Source organism: Rhinopithecus bieti, unplaced genomic scaffold (assembly GCF_001698545.2).
Source record: "Rhinopithecus bieti isolate Rb0 unplaced genomic scaffold, ASM169854v2 scaffold_21075, whole genome shotgun sequence".
In the NCBI taxonomy this organism is placed as follows: Eukaryota; Metazoa; Chordata; class Mammalia; order Primates; family Cercopithecidae; genus Rhinopithecus; species Rhinopithecus bieti.
Genome location: NW_016810102.1, coordinates 40,297 through 64,572, shown reverse-complemented (window position 1 = coordinate 64,572; position 24,276 = coordinate 40,297). Strand labels below are relative to the sequence as shown.

The 24,276-nt window shown below is 38.2% G+C and overlaps 1 protein-coding gene across 1 annotated transcript in view; it reads left to right on the top strand.

Annotated features, from left to right (window-relative positions):
- LOC108541731 (zinc finger protein 273) overlaps nt 1–19,662 on the top strand; it is a 33,394-nt gene extending 13,732 nt beyond the window's left edge. The window contains exons 2-4 of the mRNA XM_017891357.1: nt 2,742–2,868; nt 3,373–3,468; nt 18,454–19,662. Coding sequence (XP_017746846.1) covers nt 2,742–2,868; nt 3,373–3,468; nt 18,454–19,418 — 1,188 coding nt within the window. The 3' untranslated portion in view covers nt 19,419–19,662. The remainder of the gene's footprint in view (nt 1–2,741; nt 2,869–3,372; nt 3,469–18,453) is intronic.
- The last annotated feature ends 4,614 nt before the right edge of the window (nt 19,663–24,276 follow it).

Sequence of the window (24,276 nt, the reverse complement as noted above, 5' to 3'; positions counted from 1 at the left end):
GTCATCTGCCTGTGGGTGTGGTGCTAGCAGGTAAACAGGTGGTGCTGACACTTTAAAGGCATATTCTCAAGATGCAGGTGTAATTTGTCCAGAGAATCTCATCTGACAAGGAATCCCAGAGAAGGAGGAGAAAAGAGGAAAAAATGGTCTTTTTTTTTTCTTAGCTAAACATGTCTCAGATCATGCCCACTCTTCTTCCTGGAATGCCATGCGTTTAGTACTTGTGAACCTTTGCTTCTCTAATTGCAGTTTTCTTCCCTAATAAGTTTACTTTAACTACTTTAAAAAGTTCTTATGATAAGTCAAGGGTCTCTGAAAAATACTCCTTTCCTATATACCAGAGCCTACTGTACTTTCTCTACATCATGGCTTCTTATATTCCATGCAGAATTCTCACCATGAATTTGTGATGTGCAACATTAAAAATGTTTCCTTTGTGGGTGTAGATACTCAAAATTCCTGTTGGGGAAAAGCTGGTGCCGAGACCATCTTGGTTGGGGAGACCCTAACCCAGCGGCGCTAGAGGAATTGAAGACACACACACAGAAATAGAGAGGTGTGGAGTGGAAAATCAGGGGTCTCACAGCCTTCACAGCTTAGAGCCTCAAACAGAGATTTACCTATGTATTTATTGACAGCAAGCCAGTGATAAGCATTGTTTCTATAGATTATAGATTAACTAAAAGTATTCCTTATGGGAAATAAAGGGATGGGTTGGGCTAGTTATCTGCAGCAGGAGCACATCCTTAAGGCACAGATCACTCATGCCACTGTTTGTGGTTTAAGAACTCCTTTGAGCGGTTTTCCGCCCTGGGTGGGCCAGATGTTCATTCCGGTAAACCCACAACCTTCCAGCATGGGCGTCATGGCCATCATGAACATGTCACAGTGCTGCAGAGATTTTGTTTATGGCCAGTTTATGGCCAGATTTTGGGGGGCCTGTTCCCAACAAGCTGGGGTCATTTGTAAAATACGGAGAACATGTAATGTTGGGGTTCCATTTGTGTTCTCCATTAGCTCTATGCAAAACAGAATTAACAAAATGCTTATTTAAACAGGATAACATTTATTACCCAAAAAGTTCTAAAAAAAAATTACTCAGAGATGGCCAAACATGGTGGCTCATGCCTGTAATCCCAGCACTTTGGGAGGTTGAGGTGGGCAAATCACCTGACACCAGGAGTTCATGACCAGCCTGGCCAACATGGTGAAACCTCATCTATCCTAAAAATACACAAATTAGCTGAGTGTGGTGGCGCATGCTTGTAGTCCCAGCTACAAGCTAGGGAGACTGAGGCAGGAGAATCGCTTGGGCCTGAGAGGCAGAGGTTGTAGTTATCAGAGATTGCATCACTGCACTCCAGCCTGGGCAACAGAGTGAGACTGTATCTCCAAAAAAAAAAATATTAGGAGAAAAACCTCTCTATGGTGTTAAAGACTACTTAAAATTACTATTAAAAATAACAACATAAGCCAGGTACGTGGCTAACGCCTGTAATCCCATGCACTTTGGGAGGCTGAGGTGGACAGGAGTTCGAGACCAGGCTGGCCAACATGGTGAAACTCCATCTCTACTAAAAAAAAAAAAATCAGCTGGTCATAGTGGCTGGCTCCTATAATCCCAACTACTTGGGAGACTGAAGCAGGAGAATCGCTTGAATCAGGGAGGCAGAGGTTGCACTGAGCCGAGATTACACCATTGCACTCTAGCCTGGGCAAGGGAGCAAAACTATCTCAGAAAAAAAAAAACAAAAAACCACACACACAAAATAACAACGTAAGAGTTATCTGTATCTTAAAGAGGGCATAAAACTGATATTTATGTATGGTTACATTCAGACTATAATTTGCTTTTGCGAGGGGCAATATTGAAGCAGCGATGCTGTGTTTTTCTGTTTGCCTCAGCACATCATACAAATTTGTCCTAGTTCAGTTGACGTTAGTGATTCATTTGGTATACCTATGTAACAGAACATGTAACCCAGAACTTATGTATAATAAAATAAAAGAGCTCCCTGACGGATTTATTTTTCTTACTATAGAGTTGTTTTTCTCTTCTTTATTAAGTATCTTTATGCAGCTAATGTGCGTAAACCATCACATTTAATCTGGAAGCTGCCCTTCTTTCTTAGGTTTCCTTTGTATATATTTGTCTTTGGAAAATAAAGGCTCTCATCTTTGTTTACAGGCCAGAAAATCTGGGAAAAACACAGGCTCTTCCACTTACTGGATGTTTGACAAAATATTCTTCTTGGGCCAAAAACATTGGCATTACTGGTGAGCTTGTTAAAATTTGGAAACTCAGACTTTATTCCAGATCCTCTGGAAAGAAAATCTGCATAACAAGATCTCCAGTTTATTATTGTACACATTAAAATTTTAAAGCTAGCTTGTAACACAACATTTCTTTCTATCTGAAAAATATACACAGCTCATTCTGTATGATGTAAATATAGCACTCACAAATGTACATGTTTGTGTTTGTGTCATTAATTCTATACTTTATTATCTAGAAAAGTATCATATATAAACTGCTGTTGTGGATCTTCTGCCACTCTTTTCTCAGAGTTGGAGAATACATTTGAGAATATTTCTGTTTTGAAAATTATTTTATTGGATAATTTTAGTCACTCCTATAAGTAAAAACCAGTTATCTACTTTCCCATTCCACCTTGAGTCAAATTAAAAATTCTGTCCAGGGCAAGTTGGTAAATATGTTTGTGTGTGTGTGTGTTTTTCAGGGACCACTGACATTTAGGGATGTGGCCATAGAATTCTCTCTGGAGGAGTGGCAATGCCTGGACACTTCACAGCAGAATTTGTATAGGAATGTGATGTTAGATAACTACAGAAACCTGGTCTTCCTGGGTGAGGATAATTTTAATACATAATTTAAAGGTTTCATTGCTCCTTTCTGTAGGTATTTTTTTGGAAATTTGTGCTTTGCATAAATAAGTTTTAGATCCCTGTTGCATAAATAAGTTTTAGATCCCTGTTTTCAAGAAAATCCTGGGGATTTGTTCATTTAGAAACGAATCTCTTTAAGATGTTTCATCTTGACCTGAACTTTCCTCATTCCTGAGCTACTCTGTATCCTTCACTCTAGATTAATGATAATTCCAAAAATTTAGTGGCATAAAAATTGCCTACACCTTAAAATCTAATTGCTACCACCAATGATGCAGTAGTACTGAGTAGTGAAATTAAGAACATACAAATTTAAAGTATTTTCTAAATATTTAGAAATTTATGTTATTAGATATTTTGGGATTAATTTACTAAAATAATTACATCCTCTTTACTGAGCACATTACTAGGTTGATAATGGGAGAATATGAGCAAGATTCATGTTACTCATTTTTAACAAAACAGGTATTGCTGTCTCCAAGCCAGACCTGATCATTTGTCTGGAGCAAGGAAAAGAGCCCTGCAATATGAAGAGACATGCGATGGTAGTCAAACCCCCAGGTAGGTGAGAGTGACAGTGAATATAACAGATGACACAGATAACAGGTCTAAAGGTCAAGGAGAAAGCCAGTTCTTAAAATGTGATTTGGGCCAGGCGCGGTGGCTCATTTCTGTAATCCCAGCATTTTGGGAGGCGGGGGATAACGAGGTCAAGAGATTGAGAGCATTCTGACCAACATGGTGAAACCCTGTCTCTACTAAAAATGCAAAAATTAGTTGGGCGTGGTGGCGTGTACCTGTAGTTGCAGCTACTTGAAAGGCTGAGGCAGGAAAATCACTTGAACCAGGGAGGCGGAGGTTGCAGTGAGCCAAGATCGTGCCACTGCACTCCAGCCTGGCAACAGAGTGAGACTCCGTCTCAAAAAAAAAAAAATGTGATTTGGGAAGCTGTGTTCAAAAGAAGTTGTTTCTGGGGAGCTGGGTTTTTTTTCTTTTGCTCTTGCATAGGAGCATATTCTGTCTGTGCTTTTAAATTCTCTAAGGATTCTACTTTCCCTTCAGTGATTTTTCCTTCAAGTTTATGGTGAAAGCTCAAGTCCTCTTCATGGCATATAGGAGACTGCACAATCTTAATGCTTTTCCATTGTTTTGGGGACACACAGATATCTGCATAATTTTGAGAAACTATGTTAAACTATTTTCAAGTTCTCTTTTGCATCGTGTCTGAAATATGTGGGAGTAGTTTCTATTACATTGGATTTTCTTCATTTTCTGCACATACAATCCTGTTTTATTACTATGGCCTTGAAATATAGTTTGAAATTATAAAGTATGATGACCTTCTACTTTGTTCTTTTCCTCAAGGTTGCTTTGGCTATTAAAAGTTTATTGTGGTTTCATGTAAATTTTAGGATTGTATTTTCCATTACTGTAAATAAAATACCACTGCAATTTTGATAGGGAGTTTATTAAATCTGTAGGTCACTTTGGATAAATGACACTTTAACAGTATTTATTCTTTGAATCCATATATGTAAAATATTTTTAAGTTTATTTGTGTCTTAATTTTTTTCATTGATATATCTTTCATTGTGAAGATTTTTAGGCTGGGTTTGGCTGCTCACGTCTGTAATCTCAGCATATTGGGAGGCTGAGGCGGGTGGATCACTTGAGGTCAGGAGTTCGAGATTGGTCTTGCCAACAAGGCAAAACCTCGTCTTTACTAAAAATACAAAAAATAAACTGGACGTGGTGGTATGCACCAGCTACTTGGGAGGCTGAGGAAGGACAATCACCTGAACTTGGGAGGCGGAGGTTGCAGTGAGCTGAGATCACCCCACTGCACTTCAGCCTGGGCAACAGAGCAAAACTGTCAAAAAAGATTTTTTACCAGCTTGGTTAAATTTCTTCTCAGAAATTTATGATTTAATGCTAATGTAAATAAGATTGTTTTCTTCTTCTATTTTACCAGATAGTTTAAGTGTATGAAATGATAACATACGTTAATTTTACATTTTGGTAATTTACTCAGTGTATTTATTAGTTTAAACAGGTTTTCACGTACTAGTTGTGGTTTTTAAAAGATAAGATCATATGATTTACAACAGCAGCAGCAACTTATTTGTCCTCAATTTCAATGGCTATTTTTCTTTTCTTTTTTTTTTTTGGAGATGGCGTCTGCTCTGTTGCCCAGGCTGGAGTGCAGTGGTGCTATCTAGGCTCACTGCAAGCTCCGCCTCCCGGGTTCACACCATTCTCCTGCCTCAGCCTCCCGAGTAGCTGGGACTACAGGCACCCGCCACCACACCCGGCTAATTTTTTCTATTTTTAGTAGAGACAGGGTTTCACCATGTTAGCCAGGATGGTCTCGATCTCGTGATCCACCCGCTTCGGCCTCCCAAAGTGCTGGGATTATAGGCATGAGCCACTACGCCCAGCCTCTTTTTTTTTTTAAACTAATTCTTCTAATACATACTTCCAGTACTATGTTAAAATAGAAGCAATTGACAATGGCACATATAGTTTTGCATTGATGTCTGTGAATTTGAAGAAACAAACACCTCTTTAAGTTTTTATAACCTGGTTTCAGGGGGTAAAGATCTCTTTATGTTGGCCCCCAGAGTGATGGGTTGCCCTCTGGGTTTGTAGTAGAGAGGTAGCTTGCTCACAAGGATGCTGGGTCTGCTCTAGGGTCCACCTTTAGTTGACTGTTACAAGGAGCTTGGGTAGTTGTAATTCCCATTATATTTTTGGACAGACTGAATCTTTCAGGACTTTGCTTTGTGGGGAATACACCAGGGCAGGTTTTTGCAGTTGGGTCTATATATGGTGGGCCTTTTATTGGGATATGGATGAGTATGGATTTCACTGAGTACCAGAGAGGATTTTCCCAGGTCACTGTGTGGATTTCTATGTAGGCAGAACTGGCCATGAGCTGTAGCTCAGGGAGCTGGAACTGAGTCATTGAACTGCTTCAGGGACCATAGTAAAACCCAAGGTCTGCAGGCCTGTCCACATGGCTATAAATGTGTGTCTTTCTCCAAGCCTCTGGAAGGGCAGGACCTCTCCCAGACTGTGGCTGGGAGGAGTTTGGGATCATTACAGAGTAAGTTCAGAATTCGCGGTGAGACCAAGTTGGGTGGGCCATTTCATGGTCTGCAGCCAAGAACAGGGGTCCTGTAATTTGCCTCCTGAATGAGGGCCTACCTCCTGGAAAAAACACTCCTCAATCTTGGACTTTAGCAGAATTTCATAACTTCCTCCCTGGATCTCAAAGATTCTTTAAAGGAGTTTATTTTGAAGATGGAGTGTTGCTACATAACCCAGGCTGGTCTTAAAATTCCTGCCTGAAGCGATTCTCCAACCTTAATGTACCATGTAGTTGTCCTTACAGGTGTGAGCCATGATGCCTGATTCTCTCATAGAGGCATTTTTTTCAGGGATGGCTGACAAATTTTCTTGTTGTGAGGGGATAAACGAATAGGGCACCTTTTATTTTTGCATCTTACTAATGTCACTCTCCCTATATAGTTTACTTTCTATGTGCTAGTTCCACTTTTTTCTGTTATTTTATTTTATATTTCTTTTTCTTTTTTTTTTCTTTGAGATAGAATTTTTAGCTCTTGTGTCCCAGGCTGGAGTGCAGTGACATGATACAGCTCACTGCAACCTCCGCTTCCTGGGTTTAAGCGATTCTCCTGCCTCAGCCTCCTGAGTAGCTGGGATTCAGGCGCCTGCCACCATGCCCAGTGTACTTTTAGTAGAGACGAGGTTTCACCACTGTGGTCAGGCTGGTTTCGAACTCCTGACCCCATGATCCACCTGCCTTGGCCTCCCAAAGTGCTGGGATTACAGGTATGAGCCACCACGCCTGGCTGAGAAATTCTTTTTTAATGGTACATCAATGTTGCATACCATAGTTTACGAGTAAACATTTTCTATTGTTGCCATTCCAGATTAGTGTTATTTTATTGTAGGTTTCTTAACATCAGTGTATTGTGTTTTTTGTTTTTTACTTACATATAATTTTAGACAATTTGCAATTCTGTTTGTATACTTTAAGACAATGTGAAGTTTAATTAAGAGGTAAGTTAGTCATGTCTATCACAATCAGATTTTATATATATGTGTGTTATTGTCTATAAATATGACCTCAATTTTGGTCATGGCTTATCTTGTATATATTCTTTCTTAGATGATTTTCAATGGTTGTTTTATCTAAGTGAGTAGTCATGGAAGTAGTCTTCTTTTCACCATGTGTTTTTAACAATGTGTATTTTTGTTGTTGTTGTTGTTGTTTTTTTTTTTTTTTGAGATGGAGTCTCGCTTTGTCACCCAGGCTGGAGTGCAGTGGCACAATCTTGGCTCACTGCAAGCTCCGCCTCCCGGATTCATGCCATTCTCCTGCCTCAGCTTCCAGAGTAGCTGGGACTACAGGCACCCACCACCACACTCGGCCAATTTTTTTGTATTTTTAGTAGAGACGAGGTTTCACTATGTTAGCCAGGATGGTCTTGATCTCCTGACCTCGTGATCTGCCGCCTTGGCCTCCCAAAGTGCTGGGATTACAGGTGTGAGACACTGCACCTGGCCTGAATATATGTTTTCCTTATGTAAGAAAAACACTTTTGTTATTTGAAGGTAATTTTGGAAAGATTTATAATTGTGTATTTTTTCAGTTTTCTTTTAAAAAAGTAATTCTTGTAAAACACATAACATAAAATTTGCTATCTTAAATCTATTTAAGTGTACGTTTCAGGGCGCAGGTATGATTGGGGGCTCAGCATCTGTAATGCCGCAGATTATTGAAAGGCCAAACAGAAGAATCACTTGAACGCCAAATGTTTGAGACCACACCCGGGCGCAAGGGCATATGAAGACGCCCTCTCTACCAAATAATTTTTGTTTTTTTTTTTTTTGAGGCGGAGTCTGGCGCTGCATGTCGCCGGACTGGAGTGCAGTGGCGCAGATCTCAGCTCAGCTGCAAGCTCTGCAAGCCTCCAGGGTTTTACGGCGAATTCTGCACGCTGCGCCTCGCTGAGTAGGCCTGGGAGCTACAGGCGCCGCGCCCACTCACCTGGCTAGTTTTTGTATTTTTAGTCAAGAGATGGGGTTTCACCGTGGTTTACGGCACGGAATGGTCTCGATCTGCCCTGACCTCGGCACGCGGCGCGTCTGCTCGGCCTCCCAAAGTGCTGGGATTACAGGCTTGAGCCACCGCGCCCGGCCTCTACAAATAATTTTTAATAATAGTCAGGCATGGTGGTGTGCGCCTATGGTCCCAGCTACTAGAGAGATTGAGAGGGGAGGATAACTTGAGCCTTAGAGTTTGATGTTGCATTGAGCCAAAATTGTGTACTCCAACTTGGATGACAGAGTGAGACCCTGTCTCAAAAAAGAATTAAAAAAAAGCTGTACATTTCAGACATGTGAAGTATATTCACATTGTTATGTTAAAAACTTCTAGAAATTTTATATTTTGTAAAACTGAAACTCAATACCCATTAAGTAACAACTGTTCATTTTACTCTCTTTGGCCCTTGACAAACACCCTTCAACTTCCTGTTTTGATTAGTGTGACTACTATCTCATATAAGTGGAATCATATAGTATCCATCATTTTGTCACTGGCTTATTTCAGGAGACAATATTCTCAAAGTTTATCTTAAAATGTGACATGATTTTCTCTTTAAGGCTCAATAATATTCCATTTTATGTATATGTTATATTTTTTGATGTCTTCAAGGAATATCTGGGTTGCTTCAGCCTTTTGGGTTTTGTGAATAGTGGTATAACAAACATGAAAGTTCAAATATGTCTTTCAGGTCCTGTGTTGCATGTTTTGGATACAGATTCATAAATAGGATTGTTGTATTTGGTGATTATTTCATTTTTAATTATCTGAGGAACATTTATAAGAGTTTTAAATAATGGCTGCATCTGGTTTTCACCAACAATGAACGTGGGTTTTATTTTCCAATAAAATGATTAAGATTTGATGTTTTTAAAAATTAGTAGTGGCCATTCTGTTGGATGTGAGATGATTTTATTTTTTATTGTGATTTTTATGCATTTCTCTATAAATTAGTAATTTTGTGTGTCCTTTCAAACACTTTTTCCCATTTGTGTGTGTGTGTTGTGTGTGTGTGTGTGTGTGTGTTTTTGAAATGGACTGTATTGCCCAGGCTGAAGTGCAGTGGCGTGATCTCAGCTCATTGCAACCTCCAGCCTTCCCGGGTTCAACCGGTTCTCCTGCTTCAGCCTTCCAAGTAACTGGAATTACAGGTGTGCGCCACCACACCTGGCTAATTTTTGTATTTTTAGTAAAGACGGGGTTTCACCATGTTAGCCAGTCTAGTCTCGAGCTACTGACCTTCAATAACCTTCCTGCCTCAGGCTCCCAAAGTGCTGGGATTATAAGCACTAGTCACCGTGCCTGGCCTGTGTATCTTTGATGAAAATATCATTAAATTAATTATCCATTTCTAAACCAAGTTATTCAACTTTATTTTTCTGTTTTAAGAGTTGTTTATATATTCTGAATATTAACTCGCATCACATGTGATTTGCAAATGTTATCACCCATTTAGTAAGAGGCATTGTCACATTATTGAATGTTTTCTTTGATGTGCAAAAGTTTTGAAATATAGTGTAGTTAAATTTTTTTATTCTTTATGTTTGTTGCTTTATGCATTTAATGTCATGTCTAAGAGAATGTTGCCAAGACCAATGTCATGTCTTTGCCCTATATTTTTTTCTAAGTACCTTTTTTTTTTTTTTTTTGAGATGGAGTCTTGCTCTGTCACCTAGACTGGAGTGCAGTGGCATGATCTCGGCTCACTGCACCCTCCACCTCCCAGGTTCAAGCAATTTTCCTGCCTCAGCCTCTTAAGTAGGTAGGATTACAGATGTGCACCACCATACCCGGCTAATTTTTGTATTTTTAGTAGAGACGGGGTTTCATCATGTTGGCCAGGCTGGTCTCAAACTCCTGATCTGATCCTCCCACCTTGGCCTCCCAAAGTGCTGGGATTACAGGCGTGAGCTACCGCACCTGACCAATTTTCTAAGTATCTTATTTAAAATATTTTTCATATATGGTTCACGGAAATAATCCAATCTTCTGTTATCAGTGTTGAGGTCCAGTTTTCAACATTATATTTTGAAGAGAATATCTTTTCTCTATTGTGCTCATGACAACTTTGTGGAAGATCATTTGATCATATACAGAAGAGTTCATTTTTGAGTTCCCTGTTCTGTTCTTTCATTTGTTTATCTGTTTTTGCATCAGTACCATGCTGTTTTGGTTATTGTATCTTTTAATATGTTTTGAAATCAGAAAGTATAATGTCTGTTTGTTCTTTTTCATGGATATTTGACTACAGTTCATAATCAAAATTTAACAATATTTCTGTAAAATCTGTGCTATTGGGATTTTTTGTAGAAATTATATTGAATTTGTATGTTCAGGCTGGAGTGCTGTGGCACAATTTTGGCTTACTGCAACCTCTGCTTCTCAGGTTCAAGCGATTCTCCTGCCTCAGCCTCCTGATTAGTTGGGATTACAGGTTCACACTATCACACCTGGCTAATTTTTGTATTTTTTTTAGTAGAGACTGGGTTTCACCATGTTGGCCAGGCTGGTCTCAAACTCCTGATCTCAGATGATCCACCCACCTCGACCTCCCAAAGTGCTGGGATTACAGGCGTGAGCCACCGTGCCTGGCCGATATTTTTTAAAAAATTTAATGTTTTGACCCCTGAGCAAAAATATGTTGAAGAGTATTTTATTTTCATATATTTTAAGATTTGCCAGTTTTACTTTTAATTCCTAGTATCATTCATTTTTGGTCAGAAAACACACAGTGTATAATTTTGGTCCTCTATACTTGTTGTTTTGGGACAGGATCTTAATCTGTCATCCCGGCTGGAGTGCAGTGGGCATGATTTTCACTGGCTGCAGCCTCAGCCTCCTTGGCTCAAGTGATCCTTTTACCTCAGGCTTTTGAGTAGTTGGGGACTACAGACATGCATTACCGTGTCTGGTTAATTTTTTAAATTATTTGTAGGGGCAAGGACTCTCTAGGTTGTGCACGCTGGTCTCAAAACACATGATTCTTTCACCTTGATCTCCCAAAGCGATGAGATTATAGGCATGAGCCACTGCGCCTGCCTGGTATTCTTTTTTTTTGGTCTGAGACGGAGTCTCGCTCTGTCACCCAGGCTGGAGTGCTGTGGCTCAATCTTGGCTCACTGCAAGCTCCGCCTCCCAGGTTCACACCATTCTCCTGCCTCAGCTTCCCAAGTAGCTGGGACTACAGGCGCCAACCACCACACCCCACACCCGGCTATTTTTTTTTTTATATTTTTAGTAGAGATGGAGTTTCATCATGTTAGCCAGGATGGTCTCTATCTCCTGACCTCGTGATCCGCCCGCCTCGGCCTCCTAAAGTGCTGGAATTACAGGCGTGAGCCACTGTGCCTGGCCATGGTATTCTTAAATTAAATGAGTTGATATGTGTCCTAACAGAATACACCAGGTGTAAATAAAAATATTGTGTAATCTCTTGCATTTGACTGGTAAATTTTCTGCATGTCTGTTAAGCCTAGTTGATCTATAATATGGTTTGAATGTCCATGTTCTCCAAATATCATGCTGCAATATAATCCTCAATGTTGGATAATGGGAACTGATGGGAGTTATTTTGGTCATGAGGCAAAATTTCTCATGAATAGCTTGGCACCATCCTCTTGGTAATCAGAAAGCTTACACTTTATTAATTCAAATGAAAGCTGGTTCACACTTGCTCACACTTGCTCTCTCACCATGTGATATGTCCACTCTTTGCCTTTCATCGTGATTGTAAGCTTCCTGAGACCCTCACCAGAAGCAGATGCTGGCACACACTTCTTGTATAGTCTGCTAAAGGGTGAGCCAAGTAAACCTTATTTTCTTTATACATTATCCCCTCTCAGGTATTCCTCTATATGCAAAATGATTAATACGGTCTATAAAGTCTAAGTTTTCTATTTTTTTTTTTTTTTTTTTTTTAGATGGAGTCTTGCTCTGTTACCCAGGCTGGAGTGCAATGATGCAGTCTTGGCTCACTGTAACCTCTGCCTCCTGGGTTCAAGCGATTCTCCTTCCTCAGCCTCTCAAGTAGTTGGATTACAGGTGCCCACCACCACACCCAGCTAATTTTTGTATTTTTATTAGAGATGGGGTTTTGCCATGTTGGTCAGGCTGGCCTCAAACTTCTGACCTCAGGTGATCTGCCTGTCTCAGCCCAATAAAGTGTTGGGATTACAGGCATAAGCTACCACACCTGGCCTTAAGTTTTCTTTGTTTTATTAATTTATTTGAATTTTCTATTTTCTGTTTTTGAAAATGGGGTCTTGAAGTCTACAATTATTATGTTGGTATGTATTTCCTGCTTCACTTTTGTCGGTAATTGCTATATATATATTGGAGCCCTGATGTTATACATACATACGCAGATAGATAGATATAATAGTTATGAATTCCTGGCAAATTGACCTATTTTACCATTATGTAATATCAATCTTTGCCTCATGCTAATGCTTTTTTTTTTTCTTTCTTTTTCTTTTTTTGAGACAGAGTCTTGCTCTCTTGCCCAGGCTGGAGTGCAATGGCACGATCTTGGCTCACTGTAATCTCCATCTCCCAGTTTCAAGTCATTCTTCCACCTCAGCCTCCCAAGTAACTGGGATTACAGGCACTCCCCCACCATCATGCCTGGCTAATTTTTGTAGTTTTGTAGAGATAGGGTTTCACCATGTTGACCAGGCTGGTCTCGAACTCCTGACCTCAGGTGACCCACCCAGCTCGGCCTCTCAAAGTGCTGGGATTACAGGTGTGAACCACCATGCCCAACCACTAATACTTAAAGCGTATTGTGTCAAATGATTATGACCACCTCACCCACTTGTGGTTACTATTTTCACGGAATACAGATATTTTCCAATCTGTGACCTATTTGACTCAATGCTAAAATGAGTCTCTTGTAGGTAGCATATTTTATGCTTTTTTCTTAAGCCACTCTGGCATTCTATTTCCTTTTTTTTTTTCTTTTAATAATTGTATTTATTTATTTATTTTCAAGATAGGGTCTCATTCTGTCAACTATGCTGGTTTGCAGTGGTGTGATCTTGGCTCACTGCAGCCTCAACCTTCCAAACTCAGATGATTCTATCATTTCAGTCTCTCCAGTATCTGGGTTACAAGTACATACCATGACACCCAGTTAGTTTCTTTGTTTTTGTTTTTTTGTTTTTTTTCCCCTGAGACAGAGTCTCACTCTGTCGCTCAGGCTGGAGTGCGGTGGCACGATCTTGGCTCACTGCAACCTCTACCTCCCAGGTTCAAGTGATTCTCCTGCCTCAGCCTCCTGGGTAGCTGGGATTAGAGCCACTAATTTTTGTATTTTTAGTAGAGATGGGGTTTCATCATATTGGCCGGGCTGGTCTTGAACTCCTGACCTCAAGTGATCCTCCTGCCTTGGCCTCCCAAAGTGCTGGATTACAGGTGTGAGCCACCATGCCTGGCTAGTTTCTTTGTATTATTTGTAGAGACAGGGCTTTGCCATGTTACTCAGGCTGGTGTCAAACTCCTGGGATCAAGTGATTAGTCCATGTCACACCTGTAATCCCAGCACTTTGGGAGGCCAAGGCGGGTAGATTACATGAGGTCAGTAGTTCGAGACCAGCCTGGCCAACGTGGTGAAACCCTGTCTCTACTAAAAATATAAAACATTAACCAGGTGTGGTAGTGCATGCCTGTAATCCCAGCTTCTCTGGAGGCTGAGGCATGAGAATCACTTGAGCTGAGGATGTGGAGGCTGCAGTGAGCCGAGATGGTGCCACTGCACTCCAGTCTGGGTGAAAGAGCAAGACTGTCTCAAAATTTAAAAAACAAAAAAAAAATCACAAAATTTACAATAAATATTCTTAAATATTCACTTGAGTCATAATTATGCAACATTTTATTAAAATGTTTTTATCTTGCAAAGCTAAGTCTCAACACATATTAAACAACTACCAATTTTTCCCATTTTCATGGCACTTTTCAAACACCAGTCTTTTTTTTCTAGGAGTGTAACTGCATCATATATCTCAACAATCTCTGTCTTTTTATGGCTGGCTCATTTTATTTTGCATAATGTCATCAAAATTTATCTTTATAGTTGTTAGACTATCTTCTGCTTTTTGAAAACTGAATGACAGTGCAGTTTTGTTGTTGTTGTTGTTTGTTTTGTGTGTGTGTGTGTTTTGTTTTTTTTTTTTATAATACAGATTCTCACTCTTTCACCCAGATTGGAGTACAGTGGTATGATCTTGGGTCACTGCAACCTCTGGCCCTCGGGATTCAAGCGATTCTACTGCCTTAGCCTCCCAAGTAGCTGGGATTATAGGCGAGTGCCATCATGCCCAGCTAATTTTTGTATTTTTAGTAGAGTCGGGGTTTCACCATGTTAGCCAGGCTGGTCTCGAACTCCTGACCTCATGTGATCTGCCCTCAGCCTCCCAAAGTGCTAGGATTACAGGCATGAGCCACAGTGCCCAGCCAAGTATTGTTATATTTCAGATTGTACCTACTGAATGATTTGGTGACAGAAACTTGTTTTGCTTTTACCTATTGGCTTTCAGTAGCAATGGTATAATAATTATGGGTATGAAAATGACTCTTCATATGACCGTATATATATGTGCTACATTCTATTTTGTCTACTTTTTTTTAACCTTTATACTTGTAGCAAATTGTTTTAATTCTGTAGCTTCATAATACGTTTTAAAATCAGAAACTATAATGCTTCCAACATTGTTCCTGTTTTTGAAGATTGTTAGGTACTTTATTGTCCCTTGAGATTCCATATACTTTAAGGGTTGCTGTTTTTATGTCTTCAAAAATGCAATGAGAAATTGGGAAAACATTGCATTAAATCTTGCGTATTGAGCAGTATAGACATCTTCACAATATTTCAACTTTTGAACAAAAGAATGCTAAAGAATTTGGTTTAATTTCTATATATTTGTAAACGTGTTAGCTTTTAATATTATTGTTTTATATTGTCATTCTATTTTTGTTATGGAAAGTAATCCATAATATTTCAGTTCTAAAATACTTTTTAAGACTTTTTTGACTTATTTGGTGGCCTATCGAGAAGAAAGTTGTATGAGCTATCGATAAGGGTGTGTATCTTAATGTTGTTGAGTTTTGTATACCTATGTTAGGAATATTTGTTTTATACTGCCTTCAGGTCCTCTGTTCTCTTACTAATATTCTGTCTTGTTTTATTCTTATTATAGAAAATGGGATATTAAAATATTCTATAATTGTTCTCTATGTGTTTCTTCAATTCTGTTGATATTTGCTTTATATATTTGGAACCCTAATGTGAGACACACATACACACACACACACACACACACGCAAATTTGTCATAGGTTCTCATGAATCTGTTATTGTTTAATGTCCTTATTTGTCTCTTTGGAGTTTTGACTTAAAGTACATTTTATAAAATATGACTTAAGATGTAGCTTGGAATACTGTTTTGATGTCTGCTGCTCTCGTTTTGTTAATATTTGCATGGAATGTCTACTTCCATCTTGCCACTTTCAGTCTTTTTATTATTAGATCTTTTCTGACTCTTGTAGAAAGGCAAATTGGATCTCGATTTTTCTTTTCTTTTTTTTTTTTTTTTTCTTTCTTTTTTTTTTAGTGGGAATCTTGTTCTGTCACCCAGGCTAGAGTAGTGCAGTGGTACCATCTCAGCTCATTGCAACCTCTGCCTCCCAGGTTCAAGCAATTCTCCTGCCTCAGCCTCCCAAGTAGCTGGGATTACAGGTGTCTGCCACCATGTCTGGCTCATTTTTGTATTTTTAGAAGAGACGGGGTTTCACCATATTGGTCACGCTTGTCTAAAACTCCTGACCTAAGGTGATCCACCGCCTCAGCCTCCCAAAGTGCTGGGATTACAGGCATGAGCCACCGCGCCTGGCCGATTTTTCAATTTTTTAAATAAATCCCTTTATTAAATGTATGTCTCTTGATTGGAAAGTTAATTATATATATTCAAATAATTTTCTGAAGGAGAAAGTCTTATAATGTCATTTTATTAGTTGTTTTATTTGATTCTTGTATCTTTGTCCCTCATTTTTCTTTGTCTTCCTTTGATGCTTTCATTTCTTTCTTATTTGTGTATCCATACAGATATTTTTGGGGGTAACTTGGGGATTACATAAAACCTCTAAAAGATACAACAATATAGTTTAACCTGGTAAAAAAAATTAACTTCAGTTGCATACACAGTTTTTTTGTTTTGTTCTGTTTTTTGAGACAGAGTCTCACTCTGTTGCCGAGGCTGGAGTGCAGTGACGCAATCTCGGCTTACCACAACCTCCGTTTCCCAGGTTCAAAGAATTCTGCTTCAGCCTCCTAAGTAGCTGGGACTACAGGCGCGTGCCACCATGCCTGGCTAATTTTTGTATTTTTTTTAGTAGAGACAGGGTTTCACTATGTTGGCCAGGTTGGTCTCGAACTCTTGACCTTGTGATTCACCCGCCTTGGCCTCCCAAAGTGCTGGAATTACAGGCATGAGCTACCATGCTTGGCTGCATACAAGGTTTTTTCCTTGTTACATCTGTCCTCAACATTGTTATTGATGGTGCTAATTGTATCTTTTTATGTTGTGTGTCCATTAACAGTTGTTTATAATAGTTTCTATGCTTTTATCTTTCAAGTTCTAGAGAATAATTAAAAATGTGTACTGCACCATTATGGTAATGCTAAGGAATAGTATTTTTGTGTATGTGCATATCTCTCCCAGAAAGTTATGTATTTTCATATGATTATCTGTTGTTTTCTTGCATCATGTTATTTTCAGTGGAAATAACTCCTTTTCACCATCTTTGATATGTAGGGCAAATGGAGTGCCAATATACTTTTTCAGGATTTGGTTATTTTGGAAGATCTTTTCCTTTTTATCTGGTAGGACAGTTTTGCTGATGGTATTATTCTCACTTGGCAGCTTTTTTTTTTTTTTTTTTTTTAAGGACTTGACTATATCACACAGTTTTTTTCTGGCCTGCAAAATTTTCTTGACAAATTCACTGGTTTTCTCATAAGACTATCCTTGTAAATGACACATCACTTTCATCTTGCAGTTCCCAAGATTCTCTTGCCTGTGACTGTTGAAATCGTGCTTATATATGTGTGTGTTATAAATATCTGTGTGTATATCCTAGTTTGTTGAGCATCTTCATGTTTACATCAGTTTTTCCTACTTTTAAAATTTTTTAGTTTTTTTTTTGTAATTTTACCTTAATAGTTTGTTTTGATATTTTAACACTTGTTTTAATCCTCATATTTCTGATTTTCAATAGTTGTCCCTATTTAATTCATTGAGTATTCAATTTATTTTAAATTTTTAAAATTAATTTTTACAGCTGCATTCTTTAATAGTTGCTTTCAGAAAATTTTATAATGTTTTTGATGAGGCCATGTTGCCTTCATATTTTGTATGCATTATAATTTTTTATTGAGATTTGGACATTAAAACAAGCTACCCATCACAATCTTTATAATGTATCTTTGTCTTGTCATAGTCTGAGACCAACTGTCTTGGCTAGAGATTTTGGTAGTCTTTCAAACATGTTCTTAAAGTGTGTCTTTTCTGAAATTTTTTGGGTTTTTTAGTTAGAGGAGTTTGTTCATGGGTCAGTAGTAGTCACTTGCTACACCTGTTCCCTGTCTGTGGTACTGCAGTTTCTCTGCTGCTGCAACATTCACCTTGGGTCTCAGTTGACTCAAACTGTCATTCCATAGTATGTCACCATTTCTTTTGCATTTTGTCATGAGAGACAGAAATCAGTGTCTGGAAAGGTCCCTAGAAGTCTGAAATGAATATGTGTGTGCCACTATTTTTCTTCTCTTTTCAAAAAGAAACCAAGAGTTGCAATTTACTTCTTTTTTTTTGAGACAGAGTTTTGCTCTGATCACCCAGGCCGTAGTTCAGTGGCGCGATCTCAGCTCACTGCAGCCTCTACCTTCCAGGTTCAAGGGACTCTCCTGCCTCAGCCTCCTGAGTAGCTGGGATTACAGGCATGCGCCACCACGCCTGGCTAATTTTTGTGGTTTTACCAGAGAGGAGGTTTCATCATGTTGGTCAGGCTGGTCTTGAACTCCTGACCTTGTGATCTTCCTGCCTCAGCCTCCCAAAATGCTGGGACTACAGGCACGAGCCACTGTACCCGGCCTGCAGTAGACTTTTCTTTTCCTTCTATATGGCTCTTTGCATTGTGCTCACCTGGGGCACTGCACACACTTAACTCATTTATAAATTTTCCACAAATGTATCTTGGTCAGTATGTTTTGTTACATTGATATGTCTGTGAAGGAATTAGGGCCTGTGGTATTTTGCTATGCCATCTTGCTTATGTAGTTTGTATATTTTTATAGGTTAGATTTGTAAAGTATATTCATCTGAGTCTAGTAAGTGAAGTAATTGTTATTTTTATTTCTTTCAGTTGTGTGTTCTCATTTTGCCCAAGACCTTTGGCCAAAGCAGGGCTTAAAAGATTCTTTTCAAAAAGTGATACTGAGAAGATATGGAAAATATGGACATGAGAATTTACAATTAAGAAAAGACTGTAAAAGTGTGGATGAACATAAGGTGCACAAAAGAGGTTATAATGGACTTAAGCAATGTTTGACAACTACCCAGAGCAAAATATTTCCATGTGATAAATATGTTAAAGTTCTTCATAAATTCTCAAATTCAAGTAGACACAAGAAAAGACATACTGGAAAGAAACCTTTCAAATGTAAAGAATGTGGCAAATCATGTTGCATACTTTCACAACTAACTCAGCATAAGAAAACTGCTACTAGAGGGAATTTCTACAAATGTAAAACATGTGGAAAAGCCTTTAACCAGTTCTCAAATCTTACTAAACATAAGATAATTCATACTGAAGTGAATCCCTACAAATGTGAAGAATGTGGCAAAGCCTTTAACCAGTCCTTAACTCTTACTAAACATAAAAAAATTCATACTGAAGAGAAACCTTACAAATGTGAAGATTGTGGCAAAGTCTTTAGTGTATTTTCAATCCTTACTAAACATAAGATAATTCATACAGGAACAAAACCCTACAAATGTGAAGAATGTGGCAGCGCCTTTAGGGCATTCTCAACCCTTACTGAACATAAGAGAGTTCATACTGGAGAGAAACCTTACAAATGTAATGAATGTGGCAGAGCCTTTAACTGGTCCTCAACTCTTACTAAACATAAGAGAATTCATACTGGAGAGAAACCCTACAAATGTGAAGAATGTGGCAAAGCTTTTAACCGGTCCTCAAACCTTACCCGACATAAGAAAATTCATACTGGACAGAAACCATACAAACCTAAAAGACGTGACAGTGCTTTTGACAACACCTCAAACTTTTCTAGACATAAAAGAAATCATACTGGTGAGAACTCCTAGAAATGTGAAGAATGTGACAAAGCCTTTAAGTGGTTGTCACACTTGATTGTATATAAGATGATTCATACTGGAGAAAACTCCGAGAAGTGTGACAAATGTGACAAAACAATTCTCATACCTTATTGCACAGGAAAGCATTTATACTTGAGAAAAATTGTATAAAGAATGAAAAAGTCATTAATATCTGCTCATATCTTACTCAACATCAGAAAGTTGGTACTTAATAAAAGCGTTATCAATGAAATTACTGTCAAAAGATCTTTCAGACAATATAAGCCTGTAAAGTGCAGCAGAATGTTTTGAAGAGAAACATGAAAAATACGAAGAGGTTTGTAGTGCCTTTGCTTGTATCATAGATCTTACTGTACACATTTTGTACTAGAGAAAAACCCTGAAGCAGTTGTTCAGACTTTGTTCAATACCAGAAAACTTACGTTGGAGAAAAACCCTATGAGTGTAATGAATTTGGAAAAATACTTTCTCAACAACAGCTTAGAAAACATGAGAGGAATTATACTAAAATATATTTTTGCAACTGCAACAGTAAATATGAAATACATGATCCAAAATTAGGTTTATATAAATATCAGAGAATTCACAGTACAGATATCTTAAGATACTGACACTTCAGACATTACACAAAATCAGAGTGCTGAGTACAGAAAGTTATCCAAAACACAAGTTGGTAGGTAACTAATAGTGAAAAAGTTTTTTGCAGAGGTATATTTACATTCAAAGTACACTGTTTTCTTTGGAAAAAATTACAGGTTTTTTGAAAAGTGAATAATGATGTAATTAAACTCTCAAATCCATGTTTTTTTGGTTTTTTTGGACGGAGTTTCGCTCTTGTTGCCCAGGCTGGAGTGCAATGGCATGATCTCAGCTCACTGCAACCTCCGCCTCCTGGGTTCAAGAGATTCTCCTGCCTCAGTCTCCCGAGTAGCTGGGATTACAGGCATGTGCCACCACGCCCGGCTAATTTTGTATTTTTAGTAGAGACAGGGTTTCTCTGTGTTGGTCAGGCTGCTCTCGAACTCCCGACCTCAGGTGATCTGCCTGCGTCAGCCTCCCAAAATGCTGGGATTACAGGCATGAGCCACCACACCTGGTCCAGGCTTTTTCTACATTCCTATTGTATTCACATGTGAAAGCATGTGATCAACTGTTGCTGCATCAAAGATATGAGAGATTTTTTTTTTATTAGATGGGCATTATTTACGACCTTTTTAATGGAAGAGTAAGAACATTAAAATGAAAGACGCATGATGAAAATCTAAGTAGTGAGGCTCTTGTGGTTAACTGATAATATTGAGTCATGCATGAGGTAGGTGTTCAGAGTAATATTCTGCATTAGAGTGAATTTTAAATTTTAGTTAAAATTCAGTATTTTATGAATTGTGCTTTTCATAATGCAGTACATTTCAAAATTTTAGATTATGTATGAACTTAGATTTTTAAACATATTTTAACATGTTAAGACTGTTGTGTATTCAGTGAAGCATTTTTATGCCACAAACTTTAACCTGCCCCACCTTACTCAATGGTGTAGGTAAAAGATGATGATAGCAATATACTATTTGGTTACATAGTGGACTAACATGTTTAGTAATCTCTTTTGCCAGTGGCTTTAAACTGCAAAAAATAAGTCAAAGAATATTCCCATAGGTTTTACATTTATATTTTTTCTTATTTAAATTTATTGTTCTTATTTTTCATGGGTACATAGTATGTTTTTATATTTATGCCATATATGGCGTGTTTTGATACAGGTATGTAATATGTAATAATCACATCAGGGTAAATGAGGTATCCATTACTAGCATTTATCCTTTGTATTACAAACTGTTCAGTTCTGTACTTTTATTTTAAAATGTACAACTAAATTGTTGTGGACTACAGGGTTATTTTATGGTCATAATAAAATTACAAAAGTGTAAATAAAATACATTTCTGAGTCCTGAATATTTTAAAATGTGTTATATATTTTCTTCTAACATGTGGCCTCTGCCTACAAACATATAAAGACTTTTAGTTTTGATTTACATAGAGTTAAATATAGATATATTTTACTTTAAAGATAAATCTCAAGTATAAGAAAATTGTAGAGTAAATGTGCTTGTGTGAGTATGTTTGTACCTATTTTCAGAAGAAAAGAGCAATATTGGAACAAAACAAATCATTTTAATAAGGTGACTAATTTACTAGAAAACTAACAACCTCAAAAATGCTGAAAGCAAATCTATACTCTTTCTGCTTTGTATTGAATTCATTACTGTAAAATATTATGGCTTATGGTTCAGAATCTCCCCATGCAGATGTTCTGTTTTTACTTGCCTGGTACTCATGGTAGAGCTGTACATTTCTTTTTTCTTACAATTTCTTTTACAGTTTATGAAGTATTATGTGAGCTGGTCAGGGATTACAACAATGCTTTTTTATAAAATTTAGTAGTGTACAAAAAGTAATTTTTAGATATAATTTTAACTATTAGTCTATTAAGTTATAATTTATTTATTTAATTAAAACATTGCCCTTTGTTCTTTTAATTGGAGAACGCTATGTGAGCCTACTTTTAAAAAGTTATTCTTTCTTTCACTTTTCATAATTGATATAAGTAAATTTATTTATTTATTGAATTTGTTCAGGTAAGTACTAGGAGGGCTTCCTGAGTCATGAGGATGCTGTTATATATAAACATAGCAGACAAACATGACAGTGCTTGCTGTGTAACAGATGCTCCATAGTAAGACATAAATACTCCTGTTGAAGTTAGTTTGTAACCTCAAGTCAGAAATGGAATATATCAATAGTGAAAGAGTAACATTGATTCTTCATGTGGAGAGGACATTTTTTTTTTTCCGGGCTGCAAAGCTGAATTCTGCTGAATTTAAAGAGAAATTCTGGTAATTTTCTAATTATCGTCGGGTTTGTTTGTCTTATGTGTATTCCAACAATGTATGCATCACAGCTCTTCTTTTTCTGTGTTATGGCTACAGTTTTCTCACTGTTGTCTTTATGCCATGTCATTTCGCATGGTAATTTAGTAAGTTTTGATGAGAAATTTCGTAGTGCACTGAAAATTGGTTTTAATTGGCGAGTTTGCTTATCAATATAACTCTCAGATTGTTAATTAAGATAAAAGACATATACTGTCCACAGGTGAGAGGATTAAATCACTTGGCTTTGTTTTAACTGTAAAAGAAAATCTTACTAGATTCTTACACAAAGTGTGGCACATATAAAATTTGCTAGAAAATATGTTAGAAATAAATTATTATTATTATTATTATTATTTTTTGAGATGGGATTTCACTCTTTTACCCAGGCTGGAGTGTAATGGCCCGATGTTGCCTCACTGCAACCTCCACCTCCCAGGTTTGACTCTCCTGTCTCAGCCTCCGGAGTAGCTTGGATTACAGGCATGCGCCACCATGCCCAGCTAATTTTGTATTTTAGTACAGATGGGATTTCTCCATGTTGGTCAGGCTGGTTGTGAACTCCCGACCTTAGGTGATCCGCCCACCTCGGCCTCCCAAAGTGCTGGGATTACAGGCCACTGTGCCTGGCCAGAAATTAAATTTTGAGAGAGCTAATGGTAAATCTGACTGGGCACGCTGGCTCATGCCTCTAATCCCAACACTTTGGGAGGCTGAGCTGGGTGGATTACTTAAGGCCAGGAGCGTGAAACCAGCCCAACCAACATGGTGAAACCCTGTCCCTACTAAAATACAAAATTAGCCAGCTGTGGCCGTGTGTACCTGTAGCCCCAGCTACTTTGAAGGCTGAGGCAAGACAGTTATTTGAATGCAGGAGGCAGAGGTTGCAGTGAGCCGAGATCGTGCCACTGCACTCCAGCCTGGGCAACAGTGAGACTCCATCAAAAGAAAAAACAACAACAACAACAACAAATCCCAATAAATCAAACATTTTGAATTTAATTTTCTATAATATAGCACAACTTATGTTTTCACACAGAATCTTCTATTTTAAGTGTGGCTATTAAACATTGCAAAATAATAAAATGACTTGTGTTGATTTGAAATTTGGAATAGTATTTCTTTTCCATATTGATATTACAATTTGGAGGAATTTCTTACTTTTTTAGGTGGAGTCTCACTCTTGTCACCCAGGCTGGAGTGCAGTGGCACAATCTCCGTTCACTGCAACCTTTGCCTCCCGGGTTCAAGCTATTCTCCTGCCTCAGCCTCCTGAGTAGCTAGGATTACAGGCACTTGCCACCACGCCTGGCTAATTTTGTGCTAATTTTTTTGTACTAATTTTAGTAGAGATGGCGTTTCGCCATGTTGGCCAGGCTGGTCTCGAACTCCTGACCTCAGATGATCCACCCACCTCAGCCTCCCGAAGTATTGGGATTACAGGCATGAGCCACTGCTCCCGGTCTCACTTTCAAAAAATATATATATATATTTGGTTGGTGAAGTTCAGTCTACAGTTTTATTCTTAGTCACCTATCTGTAGCCAACTGCTTGGTCATTTTCTCTGGAAAACTTGTGGAGATCATGGCAACTTTTGGATTAAAACATTTTCTATTTCTTTGCGTGTAAATTTGTTTTCTGAGTGGTGTCATGGGACCATAAACAACACCTGCCCTTTTAGTGTTTTCATACCATTACCATCTGTACCAGAAACTCCAGGTGCCCCAAGCTTAAAACCCTAAAGTACATTGACTTTTCCCATGGACTGTGCTGGGTCCAGAACATGGTGTTAAATATCAGAGTTTCTGTGATTATGACAGATGACAAAACCACACAAGAACTAAGTATTTTGATACTATTCAGCCAAGTTTATGAAAAGACACAGTATTTGAAACATCGTTCCATAATGTTTTAAAATGAAT